This window comes from Podarcis pityusensis (assembly GCF_964106645.2).
Source record: "Podarcis pityusensis genome assembly, chromosome: 5".
NCBI lineage: Eukaryota > Metazoa > Chordata > Lepidosauria > Squamata > Lacertidae > Podarcis > Podarcis pityusensis.
This window is the reverse complement of record NC_138032.1, coordinates 6,039,436-6,056,099: the sequence shown is the minus strand read 5'-3', so window position 1 is coordinate 6,056,099 and position 16,664 is coordinate 6,039,436. Positions and strand designations below refer to the sequence as shown.

Sequence of the window (16,664 nt, the reverse complement as noted above, 5' to 3'; positions counted from 1 at the left end):
AAAAATTGAATGTGCTTCGTAAAGAAGAACGAATAACGTGAAAGACAGAAGGGGATATGTATGGTCCTGGCTGAATATTGGGAGGGGGTATATTAAGGATAACATTTTAAAGTTTCACAGGTATAAGGTTCACCCTTCTCCAGTACTTAGTAGGGATAGTGTTAAGGGGGACAGAACAGTAGCAGGAAGATTCAGTCTGGGAAAATGGATATTGTCAAGTTGTTTTTGCTTAAAGGAACAGCATAGCAAGGAAAACAAAGAGTCTTCATGAATGCTTTTGAGGACTGTGAAGTTTGAAGAGAATGCTCGGGTTAAAGAAGATTATATAATTACCATTATTATGATTCAGAGTGTTGAGAACGCATAAAGGAAGACAAATAATAATAATAATAATAATAATAATAATAATAATAATAATAATAATTTATTATTTATACCCCGCCCATCTGGCTGGGTTTCCCCAGCCACTCTGGGCGGCTTCCAAAAGAATATTAAAATACTATAATACATCAAACATTAAAAGCTTCCCTAAACAGGGCTGCCTTCAGATGTCTGTTGTAAAGTTGTAAAGGAGGAAATATGATTTGAAACTATGATTGATGGTTATATGGTTAGATAAAGGAAGAATAACTCTACTTAAATAACTGGGGAAATGTTATAGTTAAATGAAAATCTAAGCAGGAATTTAAATATGCACAGCCAGTGGAAATTGAGGAAAGGATGGAAAAGTAACAGAAATGAGGGGAAAGTATGTTATTGTTTCTTTTCTCTTGTTCCTTTGCTGCTAACATTTTGAACGGGGAATGGGAGATAATCCACTTTAAAATTTGTTGTAAATTTGAATTAATTTGCTGTCAATTTCTTAATTTTTTTGGAAAATCATTAACAATTAATTGACACAAGAATTACAGTCCACTCTAGATATCAAAGGAAGCCCTGCACAGGTCTCCCTCTCTCACCTTGGATATCTGGATGACTTGCCAGGAGGAGAAGCGCCCATTTCAGAGAAGTGGTGACTGTGTCTGTCCCTGTTACAAAGAGCACGGAAATACTAAAAGCCATGTTTTCTTCATCATAGGTGGACTCTGGGTTGTTTTTGCTCTGATTTTGAAAACGGGGAAAGTGTCATGTCATTTACATGCATTACAATCTGTCCTTCAGCACTTATTACTCCCCCTGCTCCTATTAGCATACCACCAACACATGAGGGGTGAGGTGTCCTCTTACACTGCCTGAGGTGACATAGGAAGGTGCCACCTCCACTGTCCTGCTGTCACTGCCACCTCCGTTACTTTGGTCACACAGCAGTGCCCACAATGTGGTAACAACAACAGTGAGGACAGTGAAATATTGCAAGCTTTTGGTGAAATCTTGCAGGAAACTGCCACCACTCCACTTCTCCACTACTGGCAGGCTAGGATGCCTCCAGTTGGCATTCCACTGCCCAAGGCAGCTGCCTCAGCCTGCCTCATGGGTGGGCCGGCCCTGTGCTTCGTAGCTGGTTGTGACAAGAGATCCATGTACACATTCCTGTGTACACAGCGGTAGCTGCTGGTGCTGCATTTGAGAATCTGCGGGTTGGGGTAATAATCCAACATTGGCAGGTAAAGAGGGATACAAAAGTATCTCTCTGGCAGCAGATATTCAAAATGTGCATTACTTAGCACTAAACATATTTAACCATTCTTTAGTCAATCTTTGAGTGTTCAAAGATTGTTCCAAGAAGGCAAGATGAAAAAATATTTTGACCTTTCTAGTGTAGGAATAAATGAGGCAGGAGTTTGAAGTCATATTTAGTTTAGGAACATTTTCTTTAGGATTTGTTTGGTCCCCTGCTGATGAAAGTGAGGAGTGATTTTTCCTCTTGCTATGCATTGTAATGTGTAATGAAACATCTGCCACAAGACACTTGGTGAGTTGGCCATTCATACTATTTGGGCATTCTTACTGTTTGGGCACCACAGGCAACATTTCAGTGGTGAGTATGTTCCCATGAGGTATAACAGGGGTTTTCAAACATTTTTGCCCACTGCCCTGTTGGATCCATCATCTGATCTCCAGTGCCCACTACCCTAATAAAAAACATTATTCAGAATAGTGGTTTGCACAACTCACTAAGAAAAATAATAATCCAATAAAATTGAAAAAAGTAACTCAATGTCATTTTCAACTGAGATTCAGGAAAAAAATATTGGTGTCCTTGGAAGAGATTAGTATTCACTTATAACAGGAAGTATAATGATTCCTTGGATGAGCAGCATTCAGTTTCAAAGCAGATACTTACTTTCTCCATCTGAAGTAGATAGAAATCAATGAGATCCTGTGGATCATGCAGAGACTGATTCTCCTTATGCTTCTCTATCTCCTCCTTTGCAAATGAAAGCACCATCTCTGTGCAGGACAAGGCCTTCTTGTGGGGCCCTGGGAGATGTTTCATGAGCCATGGGAGCATTTCATAAAGCTAAAGGAAAGATAGCAGAAATGCCGTCATTACCATGAGGAAGCTTGGTCATGCAGTTCATGGGTCAATTCATTTGAATTAGCACTTAAAACATGACCCAAATTATTCTTCAGAGCTAGCACATTAGTTTGAGTCTTCCTGAGAAGAAGGTAGGTGTCTGCAGCTTCTCTTGGATCTCACAATGACTGGTTCTGGGAAATATCTCTAGCCGAATATGTGAAAGAAAGAAAACTAGGGGTCAAAGTATTTGTTGGGAAGTGGGGGTGGCTAGAGAATTGGGAAAAATTCAAGTCAGTTCACATTTAAGAGTGAATTTGCCCAATAGGCAAATTGAAACACAGCAATCCTTTGAAATGTGCAGTTCTCCAAATCTTGCAATGCAGTTTAATTTTATTTTATTTTATTTTATTTATTAAATTCCCCAGTTCCCCAGTCAAGTAATGCCCATCTCTTCCTTCAAAAAATCAAACCTTTAAGAAGGGAGCTTTTCCTCTTTCCTAGTTTTCTCATGAAAGATAAATTACTTACCTTTTCTGAATATACCTCTCTAGCAAACGCCGTTTACCTTCCCGCTGGAGCGGTACCTATTTATCTACTTGCACTTTGTGCTTCTGAACTGCTAGGTTGGCAGGAGCTGGGACTGAACAATGGGAGCTCACCCAGTCGCAGGGATTCGAACTGCCGACCTTCTGATCAGCAAGTCCTAGGCTCTGTGGTTTAACCCACAGCGCCACCTACGTCCCTCAAAGTGTTGGTGCTGACCTTTAAAACACTATACTGCCTTGGTCCAGTATACCTGAAGGAGCGTCTCCACCTCCATCATTCGGCTCGGACACTGAGGTCCAGTGCCAAGGGCCTTCTGGCGGTTCCCTTGCTGGGAGAAGTGAGGTTACAGGGAACCAGACAGGGGGCCTTCTCAGTAGTGGCACCTGCCCTGTGGAATGCCCTCCCTTCAGATGTGAAGGAGGAGGCAAGGAAGAGGCAGGAGAGAGAGAAGGGGGAGGCAATGGCTAATTCATTTCCACATACCAAGGTTTGAACGGGACATTTGAAGAAGAATGTGGTGAATTTGACAAGGCTCTGGGTGAAACTGATCAGGAGGAGGGAGGCAAAGCATGCCTCTCAACACAGTTCCGCTTGAGATTCTTATTTTAACAGAAGCCGGTGAGGGAGGGATGTGGAGCACAGCAGGATGGGAAGGAGAAGTGTTAAAGTTTGCCTTTTGGTGGCTCGTTGCAGCCAGCAGAAGAAAAGAGGACAGAGAAACACATTACAGCATGGGTAGGCAAACTAAGGCCCAGGGGCTGGATCCAGCCCAATTGCCTTCTAAATCCGGCCCGCGGACGGTCTGGGAATCAGCATGTTTTTACATGAGTAGAATGTGTATTTTTATTTAAAATGCATTTCTGGGTTTTTTCTGGGGCATAGGAATTCGTTCTTTCCCCCCTTTTTTTTCAAAATATAGTTCAACCCCCAACAAGGTCGGAGGGACAGTGGACCAGCCCCCTGCTGATAAAGTTTGCTGACCCCTGCATTACAGAGAAAGAAAAGGGGGGGCTCAATCTCAGATTAGATTTGAACCTCATCTCTGTTCTCCAACACTCTATCCTCTATCATAATGGAATCCAGAATGCTGAGTGGGGAACATATGGCCCCTGGGAGTCTTCTCTGAATCAGCAGGAATGAAAATGACTACTCACAGCATGAATGAAGCTTCCTATAAATTTTAGGGGGAAATCTATGGCTTCTATCAGCTTCTGGAACCGTTCATCTTCAAGAGCAAACCGGTGCCCAAAAACCACAGCACATATCACTTTGGAGACTGAATTAGTGATGGGCATGGAGGGGTCAAGTGGTTGTCCTGCAAAATAAAGTTATACTAATGTGAGTTCAGCTGCTCCTGTTCATACTGAGAGTGGGATTTCATGGTGGCCAAGAGAAACTGCTGGGATCTCCATTGGGAACCAAGAAAAACATATCAGAAATGACTGGTAGAATCCATGACCAGGGAGAAGAGTCGGTGGAGGAAGATTGGAAGAAATTCAAAGACTATCTGCAGAAACATTGCAAAATTAAAGAATGTTAGAGTGATGTTGGATTGAAAATAAGTGGCTTCCAGCTGTACAGGATTTAAAGTATAGATAGATTAAGATTAAGGATTAGGATTAAAAAAGTTTAAGGAAATGGAAATTTGGTTTTTAAGAGGTAAAATTTTAACGTTATATTATATTAAGACTAAAGATTGGGATTAAAAAAGAGGGAAAGAAATTGCTGGACAAACAATTTGAACTGGAATACAAAAGAGGGAGGTATGAGGAGGTCCAGAAAATAAGTAAATTTAAAAATGGAGATGAAAAGGCGATATTGTTTTTAACTGTTTTTTTTTCTTTTTTGTCTTTTGTTTTTTGTTCTTTTTTTCTTTTTTGGATTATGTATTGTGTATTTTTTGAATTGTGTATTTCTTTTTTATGTTATATGTTTAATCTTTTATGGAAACTTTAATAAATATCATATATTAAAAAAAATAAAAATAAAATGGACAGAGGTAGTACACAAATATATCTTCATACGCCAGCTCAGCACCATCACCCATCATCACATACCCTTTGAACGTGCAAAAACCTCCACGAGCTGATGGGCCTCCTCTGCTATTTCCTGCTCCATGCCTTTCTTCCCCAGTCCTAGCTTCCGCATAGTAACAATACTGAACCGTCTCTGTTGCCTCCAGATGTGACCATTTGAAAATATAATACCTATGAAGAATTAGTGAGAAATTCTTCCTTACAGAAATTAACGTTACAATTAAGTTACTAGCCAAGAAGAAACTCTGTTTACTGAAGTTCATCCCCTTGAATGTGCAAGCTATTCAGTATCTCTGAGGCAAACAATTACAAGACGATGCAAAGTCTGCCTCAGTGTATTTTACGAGTACTTCAGCAGAAAGAGCAGAGAGTTCAAGCTTTTCATCCAGCGCTGAGAGCCAGGACAGTCAATGCATTGCAACTGCAACAGGAAACAAGCTTCTACCTGCAGTTCAATCTAACCACAGTGTAGTACAAAGCATTTGTTAGAGTAGACTAATGGAAATTAATAGACCCACATTAGCCATGCCCATTGATTTCAGTGGGTCTTCTCTGATAAGAACTGGCACTGCATAGAACCCCTTTTTCCTGTTCAGTACAACATTAATAGAAAACCTTTGTTCTCTTTTTCCAGACAGCCACTTAAATGTTTTTCTTCGGGGAAAGTACCAGCAGAAATTCTCATTACCTACCTTTTCCTTTTGTCATAGCCATAAGGAAAGGAGTCTGTGGTCGGTCTTCAAAGTCTTCAGAGTGGTCAATGAGCGCTTCTTTCACTGCTTGGAATCCAGACAGTATTATGAAGGGTTGATATCCTGCCCAAAGGGTGTAAATGTTTCCATATTGCTTTGCCATCTACCATTTGGGTCAAAAGAGAGAAGAGGAATGCTATGTTCAGATAGTTATTTCAACCTAATATGTGAGCTTCAGCCTTCCTCACCTCTTAAGCATCTCACTATATTTTCTTCTCTTGCCAGCATCTCCTTTTCTTTCTTTCGTTCCTTCCTTCATTCCAACCCATTTGTTTTACTCCCTCCTGCTTGTTTTTCCCCTGCGTGGGATCAGAGCAGCAGAGAGGCACTTCATAGTCTCCAGCCATCTGGTGACAGGCAAGTAGATGAGCCAGCCTTTGCCAGAGGCTTCTTCATCATCACCATAAAAACATTTTGTGCGGGGATGTGGAAACTGGAGTCCACCAGATGCTGTTGGACTGCAACTCCCATCATCCCTGACCATTGGCCATGCTGGTTGGGGGAGATGGGCATTGTAGTCTGGAGAGCATCAAGTTGGTATAAGCTTGGCTAGAGCACTGGGTCAGGTTTATGACCCACGGTGGGTCACAACAGCAGAGGCGGAAGGTTACCCAAAGTTGTGGTAAGGAATTAAGAAGAGGATGGAATTAAGTGGTAAGGAATTAAGAAATACCTCTCTGAGTAATTTGGCGTATAAATCTATTAAACAAACAGACAAAATAAATATTGTCTTGTGTCTTCCCTGGCTACATACGCGTTACAAAAGTCCCATGGCTTTCCTGGGAATAGCTAGTGATCTCCTGCTACACTGCCAAGTTGGTGTCCGTTCATCTATTGGAAGAGAAGAAGTGCATAGCATTCTGGGCCATGTTGCATCACACATGGGAAGAGTGGGAGGACAAGCTCCAGAGTATATTGCAATAAACTATTTCATTGGCTCAGCTGCTTCTTTTGTGTGGTGTCTTTCAGATTTAAGCATCCTTCATCCTGCAGATACAAACAACACACATAATTATAATATAGAAACTAATATAAAATGTAAAAGGGAAATAATATGATTAATAATGAAAAGCACAAAAACATATAAAGTAGGAGAATTACAGCATGGGGAGCTAGGTGAGATCAGGAAAATACACATGCCAAAATGTTGTTGCATTTGCCATGAATGAATGCAGAGTGATCTTTGTGCTCACTCTTTTTAGAAATGCATTTTCTTATGTGTTTGTGGTCAGTGCTGTGGGGTTTTTTTTAATATAATGTTCATATTAACCAGGAGTGATGGCTCTAGAAGATTTGAAAGAATGGAGGGAAAGATTTTTCATGTTAATTCTCTGGTTGGTTATAAACATACACCAAGGAAGCACATAACATGTAACAGTATACACAGTGCTGTATGAAGAGGGGGGTGGAGGGGGTGGGTGGCCCGAGTGCCACCCTGGGGGGGTGCCAAAATGGGCCACTGCCTCCCCCCAGCTGTGGAGCAGCAAGGGGCACGCAAGCAGTCAGTATGGGCGCTGCTTGCAGCATCCGTTCGAGCTGCCACTCGTGCACGGTGTCCATACAAGCTGCCGTGCATGCGTAGTCTGATCAGGCTGCCGGGCAGTTCGCCCCACCCCACCCCTCGGCGTACCACCCCGGGTGACGAAGAGGGTTCCTCCACCACTGCGTATGCAACAACTTACCTTCTCAATTGTAGTATAGAAAAAATAGGGGTGGTTGGCTTTTGCTGCCCAATTCCCCAAGGGACTGAGTCCCCTAAGTCCATGATGGGTAAGAGATGAATGGATGGAGGCAGGGTGCCGTGAAAGCAAAGCAGATCTTTCTTTCTTCCGTTGCAACAGATTTCCCTCCACTCCTTGTAAGGAGACAAGAGAGACCCAGAACCAAAAAGAAACATCTCTCTTAAGGATTTGCGCCATTTTGGCGTGGAGAAGGAGTGTCAGTATCTCCAGCCCACAGGCAGAGGTACCTGGCCTCCCCCGAGGCAATTGAGAGAGATACTGGATGTTTACCGTCCGTCTGCGACCTCCGGCAGGCTAGGTAAACAAACCGGCGATCCTCCTCAAACGTGAGCAGGACACACCCTCCTCCTTCTCTCCCTCCCTGCACTCCCCCAGGGAGGGGAAGAAAGACAGACAGGAGTCCTTTCTACATGTTTTATTCCTGTCACTCAACAGTACATAGAAATGTGACTGTTCCCTTCAGACTCCATCAGAAGAGTCACACACTCCTCCCCTGTACTTCCAGCACAGGTCAGATGACACACTGAGCTAACATCCGGTGCTCAGTACAGAGAATAGGCTCCACCTTTTCTCCAACAGTACATCTGCACTGTTTTGCATTCCAGCCATCTGGAGCTGGCTTTTGCCTTGGTGCTTTTTCCCAACATCCTCCCCCAAAAGCATCAATTGGCAAAACATGATCCAGAGAAGAGAACAAACAGTTGTTATACATATAACAGTCCCCTGTTGTTTCAGTTCCACTCTTGGAACTTCCCACCACTGGTTTCACCAGTGTACCTCTCTGGTTGTCTGGCTTCCAAGGAATGAGTGCTTCTGCATTACCTTGGCTAGCTACCCTCTGTTGTGTCTTTGTCTCTGACTTAGACACTGCTTTAACCTGCTTTGAGTTGTTAACAATAGCAACACATGCAACAGCTAAGTTAGCAAACTCTTTTGAGTACCTCTTTGGTGGTACACCCTTTGTAACTCTCTCAGACCTGCGTATGAGGTTCTGATCCTCTGTGCTCACTGGTTCAACCTTTGGACTCTGTTGAGAACCAGTAGCAATCAGTGGTTCTTCCTTCACCTGTGAAGGTCTATCCATTGTGTGAGATTTTCTCTCAATGACCGTTACAACTGAACTCTCTGAGCTATCACTGTCATCGTCAGTACCACTGTAATCTGTGACATCAGAAAAATTATCATCATCATCTGAATTGTCACCTGTGGGAAATGTCTGTACTACCCGCTCTTGCTCTGGAGCACTCTCTAGGAACTTTGTGAGAATCACCTGACCAGATTCAGACAAAATTACTCTGTAGAGACCTTTTTCATAACCCACAAAAATGCCTCTGGCATTCTTTACTCCACCTGGAGCTTCTGTTCTCACATGAGACCCGAAAACCTTAAAATAGGCAACAGAAGGTTTTCTATTGAACAGCTTCTCAAAAGGAGAACATCCCAACTCTGTTGAGACTTTTCTCAGCCACACATGAAGATAGGACGCTAGCGATTCGGCCCAATATTCATGTGGCAAATGTGAACTCAGCAATTGCGCATGCATCCCTTTTTGCAATTCTTTGTTCACTCTCACACAGACCCCCCTGTTCCACGCTTCTTGCGAAACTGCAACTTTGTGGTCTATCCCTTTTCCATCCAGGAACTTCTGAAACTTCTGTAACAGAAAAATTTGCTTCTCATCTGTGAAAAGACAATCAATGTTAGCATCATGCATATTTTTAACCTTGTCACAAAATTCCTGAAACTTTTCTAAAGTTTCTTGCGGTTTCTCCACCCAAGAATAATTAGTGAAACAATCCACACACAAAAGGTAATATTTTGCACTGCCTCTAGATGGTTCTAGAGGACTAATCACATCGGCATACACCCGCTGAAATGCTCTGTCGACCTTCTTGGTCAGCTTCCTGGTGCTCACACTGGTCACACCTGCGAGAGAGATTTCGTTAGAATCAGAAGAATTACATTTCATGTAATCACTTTGATCAAAAGTCAACAAATACAGTCCATCTTTCTCTTTGGCAGTAAGAAACAGTTCTCCATCTTTGTAGATCTTGCAGCTTTTAGCATCATAGGACAGTTTCAGTCCTTTCTTTGCAATCTGCGACACGCTCAGCAGATTAAATCTCAGTTCTGGAATCAGGTAAACATCACTTATAGTCAAGTTCAGACTCTCAAGATACACAGTCCCAATTCCGGTCGCTTCCAACTCCTGACCGTTGGGCTGTTTCACAGTGAAGCTTTGCTTCCTCAACGTCGAAAATAGTCCTCTGTGCGGGCACAAATGAACCGTTGCGCCCGTGTCAAGTATGAACGAGTTCCCAACATCTGGCGTGGTTCCTTTCGCCATCATAGCCTTTGCAGGTTTCACCTGGCACTTGGTACGGCTTTTGCCTGACGCCTCAGGCTTCGTAGAGCTGCTCTTTGCTCTTCTTGACTGGCGCGGCTTCTTACAGTTTAGCTGTAGATGCCCAGTCTGTCCACAATTGTAGCATCGGACAGCACTCAATGCTACTCCATGCTTCCCAGTAGCATCATCAGTGGGGAGATTTGAACTCTGTTCTTCCCTCCCCCTGTCAGCAACACCCATTGCACCTTGTTCAGGAACACCAACAGTTCCAACAGCCACAGTTCCTGCACTCTCCCCTCTGGGGTCAAAGCTCTCCTCAGCTTTCGTTGAGCTCTTAGGAACTTGGCCAGCATCATCTTGGCTCACCCCTTCTGGGGTAGTTATCCATCCAGACCATGATGAATAACTGTCTCTGGTCAGGGGAGATGAGTTAGGCAAGTCTCCCCCTTCTTGGCATCCATTTTGAATGCAAGCCTCTCTCACTTTCAAACAAGCTGTAAAATCCAACAGTTGTTTTTTTCTTTCTCACGCAGGCAAAACTGCAAGTTTGTTTACGCTTTTTGCACCTGGCAGCTAAACTCTGGCTGCCATGGAAAGTCCCTTACAAGGGCACGTGAACTTGTAGCCAAAACATTCTCTGATTTTGTTTCGCTTTCCCAGGCTCACTGTCACAGTCCAGCCCCTTTGCCAGTAACTTTCCAACTTTCTGTTACTTAGCAACAATGCATTTCAATAGGACATCTTATCTTAACCACAAGAATTTGTGGAATGCAGGCCTCTTCTCCCGGAGCTGTATTTTTCCAAAACGCAGCTCCCCGTGAACCAGTGAATTACTCTTACTGCGTTCACACTTTTAGCCCGAAATGCAGCATACCTTGAACTTTGTTGCTCTGGAAAACACCTCTTCTTTCCATCAGCTGTCTGTTGAGCCTCTGGCTTCTCTCAGACGCTTGCCTTCCTCCTTGAAGCAGAGGAGGACAATCCACCAGCCTCTCATGCAGATGTCCGATGAATCGCAACCATCCGAAGGCTGCCATATTTCAGTATCTCCAGCCCACAGGCAGAGGTACCTGGCCTCCCCCGAGGCAATTGAGCGAGATACTGGATGTTTACCGTCCGTCTGCGACCTCCGGCAGGCTAGGTAAACAAACCGGCGATCCTCCTCAAACGTGAGCAGGACACACCCTCCTCCTTCTCTCCCTCCCTGCACTCCCCCAGGGAGGGGAAGAAAGACAGACAGGAGTCCTTTCTACATGTTTTATTCCTGTCACTCAACAGTACATAGAAATGTGACTGTTCCCTTCAGACTCCATCAGAAGAGTCACACACTCCTCCCCTGTACTTCCAGCACAGGTCAGATGACACACTGAGCTAACATCCGGTGCTCAGTACAGAGAATAGGCTCCACCTTTTCTCCAACAGTACATCTGCACTGTTTTGCATTCCAGCCATCTGGAGCTGGCTTTTGCCTTGGTGCTTTTTCCCAACAAGGAGGACATCCCCTCTACAAACAGTCAGAAATTACATCACACACAAGGTGGGTTTACTGTGGTTGAGGCAAGCCAAGATGTGATATTCCTGAGTATTTAGCATGTTTTACATAGTTCCAGACACGGTTTACACACCGGGGAAGAGAAGAGGCTCAAGGTAGGATCTGGAATCTATGAGTGAGATTTTAGAAATGTTTGCAGAATTGAAAAAAGACATTAAAGACAGTGGAAGAATTAACAGGAATGGAAAGGAAACATGGCTGATCGGTCGCAGAGTTAACAAGACAAATCAAATAAATCAGCAGAAATAGGAAAAACTGTACAGGAATTAAAGGAAAAAAACAAGCTCTGGATGATGCCACACACAAAAAACTCAAAAGGAAATGAAAGAGGTGAGAGAAGATGGGGGGGCCAAAGGGGATGCCGCAGAACTGACCAAAATACAGGAAGAAACTTGGGACTCCTTGACAATGATGGAGATGAAGCAGAAGGAACTGAATTTGAGATTTAGATCAATACCAGAGGTGCCTGGGGAGGACATTAAGAGCAGATTGGTTTCTGAAATAGCAGAATGGTTAAATATGCAAGAAGAAGAAGAAGTGAATGACCCTATATAGAGTGCATTTAGTATAAGAACAAGATCGTCAAAATCAAAGAAATTCCTCGGTGATTGTTTGGTGATATTCAATTCCGAAGAAATGGAAGATTTTTTTTTTACTAGAAAAAAGATTATGCATTGACATAACCTTTATCATAATTTTCAAGGAAATCCCAGTGAGATTTAAAAAACAAACAAACAAACAAACCCACCCCTATAAATCTTTAATGGACATACTTCAGAAGAATGATATAAAATATAGATGGGAATTTCCAGAAGGTGTCTCCTTTTTCTACAAAGAGAAGAAATTTAAGTTCAAAAGTATTCAGGAAACAGATAAATTTTGGAGGAAATATGCAAAAGAACTGGGCAAAGAAGAAATACGAGCAACACCAGAAGAAGAAGAAGAAAAGAAGAAGAAGAAGAAGAAGAAGAAGAAGAAGAAGAAGAAGAAGAAGAAGAAAGAACAGTCTTAATAAACAGTATGAAAATATGGTATTATTTAATTAAGACTGGAAATGAATCTGAAATTATTGACTTGGAATGTGAATGAACTAAATAACAAAGTAAAAAGAACCAAAATTGAACAAATCTTAATAAAGGGAAATTTGGACATATATTTACAGAAAACACATGTCGCAAGAAAACAGGAGAATTTTGATTAACGAAAGATTGGGCAAAGAATTTATATCATCAGATAACAGTAAAAAAGGGGTGTGGTTCTATATATTAAAAATTGACATGAGGCACAGCAGGTCTTCAAGGATGAGGAAGAAAGCATGATTGCAGGATAAGTGCTATCACAAGGCGAAAAAATAATAATAGTCGGAATTTACGAACCAAATGAAAAGAAATCAGATTTCTACAAATTATTGGAGGAAAAACTACCTGGATATATAGACCAAAGAATTATTATCATGGGGGACTTAAATAGAGTAGTTTCTCTGGACATTGATAGAACAATAAGAAAATAATAGAATAATAATATTTTTTTATTTATACCCCGCCCTTCCCAGTTCAAAAACTGGGCTCAGGGCGGTTAATAACAAATTTAAGACACTTAATTGTAAAAGCAGCATAAAATACAGTATAAAAACATGAATAACAATAAAATTCAAAATTCAGAAATCAATTTAGGGGAAATAAGCATTAGGTAATCAGCAGGGCTAGCTGGCTGAATTGGTCCTACTTGGTCTAGCTATACAGGCTTTAAAGTTATATATAGATCAAGATTAAGGATTAGGATTAAAAAAGTTAAAAGAAATGGAAAATTGGTTTTTAAGAGGTAAAATTTTAATGTTATATTATATTAAGATTAAGGATTGGGATTAAAAAAGAGGGAAAGAAATTGCTGGACAAACAAATTGAACTGGAATACAAAAGAGGGAGGTATGAGGAGGTCCAGAAAATAAGTAAATTGAAAAGTGGTGATGAAAAGGTGGCATTGTTTTTAACTGTTTTCTTTTTTGTCTTTTGTTTTTTGTTTTTTTGTATTATGTATTGTGTATTTTTGAATTGTGTATTTTTCTTTTTTTTCTTTTTTTTTAATTCTTTTTTACTGATGTGTTCTTTTTATTGGAAACTCTAATAAATATCATTTAAAAAAAAAAAAAAGAATTGGTCCTACTTGGGCCAGCGAGGAGGCCAGGGGAGAATTAGCTGTGGGGTCTCAGAGCGGGTAATCTTCATAAAAGGGGAGGGGGAGAGAAGAGAAGGGAAATAAAATATCAGGCCAATTTAAAATTAAAGGCCAGGCGGAAGCAGGTTAAAACCTGAAGGGCTCTAGTCTCATGGGACAGAACATTCCACCAGGTCTGAGCCATCACTGAAAAGGCCCTGGCCCTGGTGGAGGATAGTCTGACTTCCTTAGGGCCCGGGACCTCTAAACTATAGTTATTCATGGACCTTAAGGTCTTCTGTGTGTCATACCAGGAGAGGCAGTCCTGTAAATATGAGGGCCTTCAGACTCTAAGGAAGGGAAACTACCCAAAACTTTCTTCTCTTTAGTAGAAAGTTATAATTTAATAGACATTTGGAGGTTGAAACGCCCATTAGACAGACAATTTACTTTTTTCTCAGAACCAAATCAATCTGCAGGAAGAATAAATTACATTTGGCCATCCAGCGAGTTAGCAACAAGGACGGTAAAAGTAGAGATTTTGCCAAAAACTCTTTTGGCTCATAATTCAATCTTAATGGAGCTAAGAGGGACAGATAATTCGTCATTTAGTTGGAGGATGAATGATGGACTATTAGAAAATGAGAAAATTTTTGAAAAAGCACAAAAGACCCTAAAAGACTATTTTGAATTAAACTTGAACAGAGAAACTGAGATTGATATAGTATGGGATGCAAGTAAGGCAGTAATAAGAGGTTTCTTTATACAACAAAATAGCTTTCAGAAAAAAGATAAAAGAAAAAAGTGGAATTATTAAATCATATAATTGAAAATGAAAGGTTATTAATTAAAAAGCCAGTAAATACACAAAATAAACAAAATATTAAGATGTTACAAACACAATTTTCAGTGTTAATTAATCAAGAAGTGGAATGGAAAATAAAAATGATGAGACAAAGAAATTTTGAATTTGCAAATAAACCTGGGAAATTATTAGCGTGGCAATTAAAAAAAAGACAGGGTCAAAACATAAGAAGATTAAAACTGATGAGAAAATAATAGAAAATCTGAAGGAGATTAGGAAAAAAATTCTAAGTTTTTATAAATAATTATATAAAACTGGAAAAGAAAATGTAGATGGAATTGATGAATATTTAAAGCAAGAGAATGTGAAGAAAATTCCGAAAGACCAAAAAGACCAACTGAATGAACTAATAATGTTAGAGGAAGTGCAGACAGCAATAAAAGAGTTAAAAATTGGAAAGGCACCAGGACCAGATGGATTTACAGCAAAATACTATAAAAAAAAACTAGGTGAACAAATGTTAATACCATTAAAGGATGTGATGGATAACATTTTGAATAAAGGAAAGATTCCATCGACATGGAAGGAAGCATATATTACATTGATCCCAAAACAAGATGCAGATTTATTTCAGGTTAAAAATTATAGGCTGATTTTGTTGTTAAATAATGACATGGGTAGGCAAACTAAGGCCCCGGAGCCCAATCCCGCCCAATCGCCATCTAAATCGGGCCCACAGATGGTCCAGGAACCAGCGTGTTTTTACATGAGTAGAATGTATCCTTTTACTTAAAATGCATCTCTGGGTTATTTGTGGGGCATAGAAATTCGTTCATTTCCCCCCCCCCAAAAAAAAATACAGTCCGGCCCCCACAAGGTCTGAGGGACAGTAGACCAGCTCCCTGCTGAAAAAGTTTGCTGACCCCTGAATAATGATTATAAAATGTTCGCAAGTATACTTGTGAACAGATTAAAAAGAATTTTGAAAGATATGATACATAGTAATAATAATTTATTATTTATACCCTGCCCATCTGGCTGAGTTTCCCCAGCCACTCTGGGTATAAAGTGGGCTTTCTCCCCGGTTTGCAGATGAAAGATAATGTAAGAAGTATAGTTGATATAATAGAATATCTGGGGACCAGGAATGATAAGCAAGCGGCTTATCATCTATGCAGAGAAGGCCTTTGACAATATTTCATTGACTTTTATGAAGAAAAAAAATGGAATTCATGGATGTCGGTCAATATTTCATAAAAGGGATTAGAGCTATATACTCAGAACAAGAAGCTAGCTTAATAGTAAATAATGTGCTAACAGATAACTTTGAAATTACGAAGGGTACAAGACAGGAGTGCCCATTATCACCATTACTGTTTATAATGGTCTTGGAGGTCCTGTTGAAAAATATTTAAAAAGCTGAAAAGGTAAAAGGAATTAGAGTTGGACGAAAAGAAAAGAATTTAAAAGCCTTTGCTGACGACTTAGTCTTAATGGGAGAAGAATCATTATCCAGTGCATCGGAAGCACTGGACAGGATTGAACAATTTGGACAAGTAGCAGATTTTAAACTTAACAAAACCCAAAGGAAGATGCTTGTTAAAAATATGGATGAGCATTTGAAAGATGAGTTGCAACAGAAAATAGGGATAGCGGAGGTAAAAAAGGTAAAATATTTCGGAGTATGGCTAACACCAAAAAAATTTAAACTTGTTTCTTTTTTTCTTTCTTTTTTAAATTTATTTATACAACAAGAAAAAAACACACACAAAAAACACAAATACCAAATTACACACAAATTACAAAAATAACCATAGACACATAATTTTCTTGGCAAACAATAAAACATCTATTGGTCTTAACACTAAAGACCCAACTTCCCGTCTATTCCATATTTCAAATTCATATTGTATTGCCAATACACATTTTTTTTCATAATTAAACTTATTCTCAATAAATCTAATTTCTTCTATCTACCTAGCAACTATCACTGAAGTTCCTCGAATGCTGCAACAGAATTTAAACTACTATATTTATTTTTCAGATATTCTTTGAAAACCTCCCATTTAGAAACAAATTCCTGTTTTGATTTATTCTTTATTTTTTCTGATAAACCATCTAATTCGGCATACTCTGTCAGCTTTTGGATCCAATCTTGTATAGAGGGGATTTCATTACTCTTCCATTTTGCTGCAATCAAAACTCTTGCTGCTGCCGTCGCATATAAAAAGATACCCTTCCTCTTTTGTGGAATATCCAAATCTGTTAT

The 16,664-nt window shown here is 40.4% G+C and overlaps 2 protein-coding genes across 3 annotated transcripts in view; one reads left to right on the top strand and one right to left on the bottom strand.

The window, feature by feature from the left end:
* Positions 1–16,664, top strand: part of LOC308478401 (cytochrome P450 2J4-like) — a 439,957-nt gene that overhangs the window by 350,768 nt on the left and 72,525 nt on the right. The window lies entirely within an intron of this gene.
* LOC308478394 (cytochrome P450 2J2-like) overlaps positions 1–16,664 on the bottom strand; it is a 30,940-nt gene that overhangs the window by 7,996 nt on the left and 6,280 nt on the right. For both annotated transcript variants that reach the window (XM_081008084.1, XM_081008085.1), the window contains exons 2-6: positions 5,736–5,898; positions 5,065–5,214; positions 4,162–4,322; positions 2,285–2,461; positions 960–1,101 (exon numbers count right to left, since the gene is read on the bottom strand). In XM_081008084.1, coding sequence (XP_080864210.1) covers positions 960–1,101; positions 2,285–2,461; positions 4,162–4,322; positions 5,065–5,214; positions 5,736–5,898 — 793 coding nt within the window. The remainder of the gene's footprint in view (positions 1–959; positions 1,102–2,284; positions 2,462–4,161; positions 4,323–5,064; positions 5,215–5,735; positions 5,899–16,664) is intronic.